At 35.7% G+C, this 6,560-nt stretch overlaps 1 protein-coding gene across 4 annotated transcripts; it reads right to left on the bottom strand.

The window, feature by feature from the left end:
• Positions 1-227: 227 nt before the first annotated feature.
• LOC121248639 (aspartic proteinase A1-like) lies at positions 228-6,560 on the bottom strand. Of its 4 annotated transcripts, none has more exons than XM_041147169.1 (14): positions 6,529-6,560; positions 5,558-5,907; positions 5,412-5,472; positions 4,065-4,159; positions 3,865-3,977; positions 3,496-3,664; positions 3,349-3,388; positions 3,170-3,234; positions 2,575-2,688; positions 2,362-2,426; positions 2,075-2,231; positions 1,878-1,997; positions 1,483-1,571; positions 228-588 (listed from the first exon to the last, which is right to left on the bottom strand). In XM_041147169.1, the coding sequence occupies exons 2-14, from the start codon at positions 5,897-5,899 to the stop codon at positions 504-506; spliced, it is 1,515 nt and encodes a 504-aa protein (XP_041003103.1). In that variant the 5' UTR covers positions 5,900-5,907; positions 6,529-6,560; the 3' UTR covers positions 228-503. The 4 variants fall into 4 exon arrangements, with proteins under 4 accessions (XP_041003103.1, XP_041003105.1, XP_041003102.1 ...); XM_041147171.1 differs by having other exon boundaries at positions 5,558-5,900; positions 6,529-6,547; XM_041147168.1 differs by lacking the exon at positions 6,529-6,560 and adding an exon at positions 6,348-6,502 and having other exon boundaries at positions 5,558-5,900.

The following is a 6,560-nucleotide window of genomic DNA, read 5'->3' as shown; positions in this document are numbered from 1 at the left end:
CAAAGGCAATAGAATTCATAATATAAAAGGTGGGAAATATGTAATTAGTATGATGAAAACGTAATCATGATGGAACTTTATCCAACCAAATGATGAAAAACTTAATGAGCACCGTGGTACTTAAAATTCAAACCTCTTGTACATAAGCCATGATTTGTGCTCTAAATTCTGTTGGTAAATGCACAGATCAAGAACAATCTGTAGAAGTATTGAACAAATTCAAGTGGTAAAGTGGGTTTCTGATCATTTCTTATTGTGCAAGTAAAGTGGGTTTCAGATCATGCTGCTACAAGAGAATAATAATTTCACAAGGTTCCAGCTCCCTTTATTTTTATCTACAATACCAAGAATATAGCCTTCATATATTTACATGTAACATGTTTGACACCATGTCGATCGATTAGATAAGTTGTATCGTAACACTCAAATACTACTGCAAAAGTTTTTTTTTGTATGGCTATGTTTATTGCAGAGGGAATAGAGAATATTAGAGACAGACTGGTTTAAGCTGCTTTAGCAAATCCAACTCTCAGATTCCCATAGTCGAACACTGTGTGATAGCGGCGCATGAAAACATCACCCAGAATCCTGCATATATAATGGAATTCAGAAGCTGCATTAGTGAATGAATTAGTAGCCTCATTGCATACACAGGCAGATAATAACCAAGCTTGCTGAGAATTAAGTAATATAAACATATTAATACCAAATTCCTTGATATGAAGCTAGCTAGCAGTAATGAGTACGTGTCATGTGTGTAAAAGTTTGAAAAGATGCTCAACCTTATTCAACTCAATATATGGTTCAAAACCTAATCAACATGACTTCTGCATTCATAATCTACTGATCAAAATAATATGGTAGTTCATGATTATATAAATTGCAGATTTTAATAGAATTAATTAATAGTTCAATCTTCAACTGCAAAAACGCATTGAGAAACTATTTATTGCAAAGAAAGATTATTTATATACTAAAAAAAATCTGAGAAATGAAATATTACTAAAACTCTTATCAGAAAAATACTAAAAAATCCACAAAAGACTATTTCATGTTATTTGCTCACCCTGATGAACACTACTCTGTTGGTCATTGTCAAAATATTGGAGGTTTCCTTTTTTTTCCTTGCTCGAATTTTTTATGTAGAGGAAACAAACACTTTCGAAGGAAGGAAAGTTTTGGCATGTGGTATTGCAATGTGACAAAATAATGCAATGAATAGGTACTGTACTTATTTTAGATACTAAACATGTACCGAATTCCTTATAATTCTTGGAAGGTAATCTTATATGCTTCAAAGCTAATTGCATTTAAATGAAGTATCATGGGTGAATCTTGGGGAAAGGAAAAACCTAAAAAATTCTTTGTCAAAGATAAGGGCACTGTCCTTATTTGCAGAGGGTGCAAAGCGAATAGAATGCCCATCGGGCCATCAACCCAATGGGGGTTCTATGCAATCACAAAGAAAAGTAAGAAATATACCAGAGAGGTCCTCGAGGGGGAGGCACATCCAAAGCAAGAAACCCACTAATGCATTGAGCCGCAGCTCCCTCTCCCACTTTAAGAATATACTGATACATGACACCAACATCCAGAAAAATTAGAGATAAACTATTGGCAACCTGTGAAGACCAAAATTATGAGTAGTCCACATTGAAGGATTGCAACTCATGTATGGATGGAAATCACATACATATCATCAAATATACGAGACTGTATCTTTTCAAACTGAATTTTGAGAAGCTTAACATGTACTAAAAAGTGACAGAAGTAATCTGACCCTAACTGACAGTCATTTCATTAAACTGAAGTTTAAAGAAGATTGGGTGACATGAGTCATGGGCTAAATGCAGCAACCGAAAAGCCTTCAAAATTACCTGCTCTGGTGCAAGACGAAATTCTTTACCGCCAATGGTGAATGAAACAGTAGGCATGGAAGATAGACTGCTACATTCAACTGCTGATTCTCCATTTGGACTGGGAAGTCGGTCACAAAGCTGCATGTGCAACTAAAGGAATTAGCTTGCTGCAATACCATTTATTCAGGAAATGTGAACAAAAATGGCTAGTTTACCTCGTTGACATAATTCAATATCTGATCTTCTGTCTGATTCCGTCTTAGCTGATTTGCCATCCATATCACTGCCATCTCACAAGCAGTACACGTGGCATCATGTACCCTGTCAGATGCCTTGTTTTTGTTCCCTTCAACCACACTCTTAATGCCCATACTGCACATAGCAGGAATTTTTGGATGATAAAGATACAAGTACTAACTAGTAGCTGCTTGAACCCCCATATAATGCTGGTAATATTACGTTAAGGTGTATTAAAACAATAAAAATATAAATTAAACCAGACCTAAAACTGTGAGTCCCAGCAAACATGCAGAAACCAATCTGGGAGCAGATTTTTTCTGGTCGTGCCTATAAAAGCCACCAGTATAAGCAGAAGTCAGTTCATTTGGAGGGAATCTAATAATAGCATCATATTTTATTCAGAAATTCCATTCTAGAATGGAAGAATGATGACATGAAACAAAATACTTAAAGAAATCAAAAAAGAAATATATACCTCAGCTACCAGCAAATCTAGTATGGTCTTCCCATATTGCGTGACCACAACCTTGCATTCTTGGCTTACATACCCAGAAGCTCCAATTGCATGATTGATTTGAGTAACGACAGCCTGAAAATGAAATATCATACCATAGCATTCACCACAAATTGTTATATTTCAATAGGTTCATTAAGGCATAATCACAGTGAAGCATCGACTGACCTAGATTTGCCAAGGGGATTGATGGTGTCATCTTAAAACTTGAAAAAAAACTTTATTTTAGCAATGAGAACCAACATTTTAGATTAAGTGTTTATATATATTATTTTCCATAACAGAACCAAAGATAGGGGTGAAGCCCTTAAAATAACTTTATTAACCTATTTAAGATAGTAAATAAAATAATATGCCTTACGAATACTGAATTTGTAAAAAGAACAATAGTCATCTACAAAAGGAACTTCATGTAAGTACATGAAACTATTAGTAGAAACAATAGAACTTACAGAAAAAAATGCGCCCTACAAGCATATATCATGTTCTGCTGCCCAACAGAGCACAGGACCCCTAATGAAGAATAAGAAGCATACATGGCTGTGAAAATACATACCGTTGGGCCAGCCAGCAGAGAGGTTCCGGAATCCGCAATTGCTGAACAACCACCACCGCAATATCCTGAAAAATATACGCTTAATAGCAATGCAATGGCAAGTGGATTTGAAAACATATTAATAAACAAAATAATGTCTCTATATAACCAGAACAGAAAGAAAAACTCAATATAATTACCAGTTGTATCACCATTAACTAGTACGTCACCCAAATCAAACTGCAGATAAGAGAAACCAATAATTAACAGTTAAAACATAAAAAATATATGATTGATGGAGCATGGATAACTGTGGCAATTGATGGTTGAAATTTGGGAGAGCTAACCTGCCAATACCCTTTCTGAGTCACAGGGACATAGGTGTGCTTGCCATCAAAATGATTAGGATCAACCCCACCAAAAACAATCTCACCCCCTTGTTCCCCTTGAATGTTGCGGTTTAACCAAAATGAAAAAACTGGCTCTTTTACAAGACTTTGATTGACCATATTATACCTACCAGAATTGCAAATACACAGTTAAAATATGTTAACCATTCTGAAGTAGTACCAAAACTAGAAGATAACAATTCAACACCTGAGAAAAGATTATTATTGACAACCAAATCAATCAGCTAAGCACATTTTTACCATGTAGATTTCAAGTACTAATCAAGTGATTCATAGTATATTACCAGCTGAGTTGCCCTGACTTACCAGACAGGAACAGCATCCCCAACTGAGATCTCTTGAAATCCAAGTCCAAGTATTCCATCAAACTTGGCTGCCAAGAATGCGATGCTAGGCTCTCTGGTTGCCTCAATAAAATCCTAAGTTGAAATATTATTAGTATAGATAAACCCTAACCACAATGCTGAACTGAAGACAACCAAAATGTGCATGTTATCAAAATTTACCTGATTCTTAACAGCCAGATCCCCAAGTTTGATATGGTCTTGGCTGAAGAAACCTGTAACTGCTCCAGTTCCATAATGGATCTCAGCAGATTTCCCTGCAACAAAAACGAGAACAAGAATCATCCTATCAGATTTTAATTCATACTAGCAATTAGCAAATATAGATGACGGTTCTTGAATTGACTTTAAGCTATGTGCCAATACATATTTGTATCACTAATGCTTATTTTGTGCAAAGAAAGTATAATCATAAGTGAGAAAAGTATAGAAATCACTCAGTCATCAATATATGATTGAGGGCTCTCTCAGTCATCAATATTTCTCATTTTCACCTCACATTTCCTCACCCACTGATATAAATCAATTGTGTATAGAGTTTTATAAGCATGGAAACCTTCATACAACATAAATTTTCAGATGTTAGTAGTAAAATATATTACAATGGTGAATGTCGTAGTAGACATCAACATGCACAATCGTGGTTCATTCTAACATATGAAGAACATTTATCAAGCATAAACAGAAGTAAGCTCGTTGGAAAACAAAGGCTACCCATAAATGCAACCTTTTTTGTATGGACTGCTTCATTCGGGAAGATCCTCACACTAGATAACCTAAGGAAGGTGCCGAATCATTATCATGGATTGGTATTACATTTGCAAAAAGAGTGGGAAGTCCATTGACCATCTACTAGTTCACTGTGAGAGTGCTACGATCCTATGGAATGACATCTTTGCTAGAGTGGTACTAGCTTGGGTGATACCGAGAAGGGTGATCTATCTCCTAGTATCTTGGAGAGACCTTGAGGATAATTCACAGATTGCAGCAATCTGGAAGATGGTCCAGTTATGCCTGTGGTGGTGTGTTCGGAGGGAGAGGAACAAGAGATCAAGCTTTGAAGATACGGTCAATGGATGAGCTTAAAACTTTCTTTTTGAATACTTTACTCCATTAGTCTATTCAAATTGGATTTTAATGGCATGAGCTTTCATGCATTTATTGTATCACTAGTCTATCATGCTATTCTTGTATATGTCAAGTGTACTTGGGTTCTTGCCTATTCTTATTTCCAATGAAATTTTGTTTACCAATAAAAGAAAATCTGCGTTTCGAAAGTTTTTTTTGGTTGAACAAGTAAATGCCTTGATTAGCTCTCTATAATGGACCTCCCAAACCAATTTAATCTACACTACAAAATTTGTTATCTCAGAGCAAATCTCAACTTCCGTAAATAATCCAACTATGGACAAGGAAAATGAGGTGTGAAAGAAGGCATAAAAAATTGAGCGGTGCTAGCGCTAATCTAGATCAAAACTAAACTCCATGAACCAAGAAAATGGATAGTACCGTTCTTTTGATAGGTACTTGAGTGGCTGGACTTATACTTTGAGTGGAAAAAGCATGCGACCTGCACCAACACGAAAGAGTATACTTTCTCCTTTCCAACCATTTGCAACATAAATCCATTGAGCAAGTATTAAAAAGATGCTTACTGAGAAATAACACTTCGCAGAGGGTACCCAAAGATTAGAACTTCCTGTGTCAAATATCACAGTGAAGTTTTGAGCAGGTGTTCCAATTCCAATCTCACCATAATATTGAGCATTCATATAGTTCTTTAGTGCAACAGTGTCCTCAGAGTTGTCATGGAGATAATATTTTCTGATAGGAAGTCTTAGTGTTGCCCGCTCTAAGCCAAGACGGTTGCTTTGATCTAATTTCTTCTTTTTCAGTCCAATTCGGATCAACCCATTATTGGGCGTGGAGAACACTGTCGGGGACAGAAGGAACAAGAGAAGAAGAGTAGCCAAACAGATTCTAGAGTTGGAATTCATCCTGGAAACTGCAAAAGAACGAATGCACATCCGTCTTAGAGATCATTCACATGGGAAACCCAAAACATACAACAATTATAAAAACTGATCATATTAGCTACAGTCAATTGCGAAGAACATATAGGGAGTAGTAACGAAAAATTAATTTTTTTCTACCTATGTTCTTTTCCTCTTTTTTGTTTCTTAGTTTTAGGAAACCAAATAACAGTGTACTGGTGTTTGAAATATGACTTTCACTACGGATAACATAAAACTTCTAAATAATTAAGATGCAGTCTTAATAATTGTAGAATCTGACTGTAATGTGGAAAGGGAAGACAAGGTGAGAGTTAGGAACAGAAACCATTATCTTCAGCTGATACTCACATGAACATAAAACCAATAGTAAAATAATAAAACCAAACGAAAACTCTACAAATTTCACTTCCTATTTTTTCTTCTTCCTTACATTTTCTCAGCAACCAAAACGGAGAGCAGAGAGCCCTAAATCAATCAACTCGCTAGAACAGCATCAAATTCTACTAGACATAAGGATTTGACAGCAACTAACCGATCATAGAGCAAAGAGTTGAACACAAAAAATAGTTTATAAGAGAGGAAGATAGAACAGTGGAAAATCTGTCATTTACCTGAAATTTCTACGAAACCAGAACGAAGTAAA

Source organism: Juglans microcarpa x Juglans regia, chromosome 2D, assembly GCF_004785595.1.
Source record: "Juglans microcarpa x Juglans regia isolate MS1-56 chromosome 2D, Jm3101_v1.0, whole genome shotgun sequence".
Lineage (NCBI taxonomy): Eukaryota > Viridiplantae > Streptophyta > Magnoliopsida > Fagales > Juglandaceae > Juglans > Juglans microcarpa x Juglans regia.
This window is presented reverse-complemented; position numbering and strand designations above follow the sequence as displayed.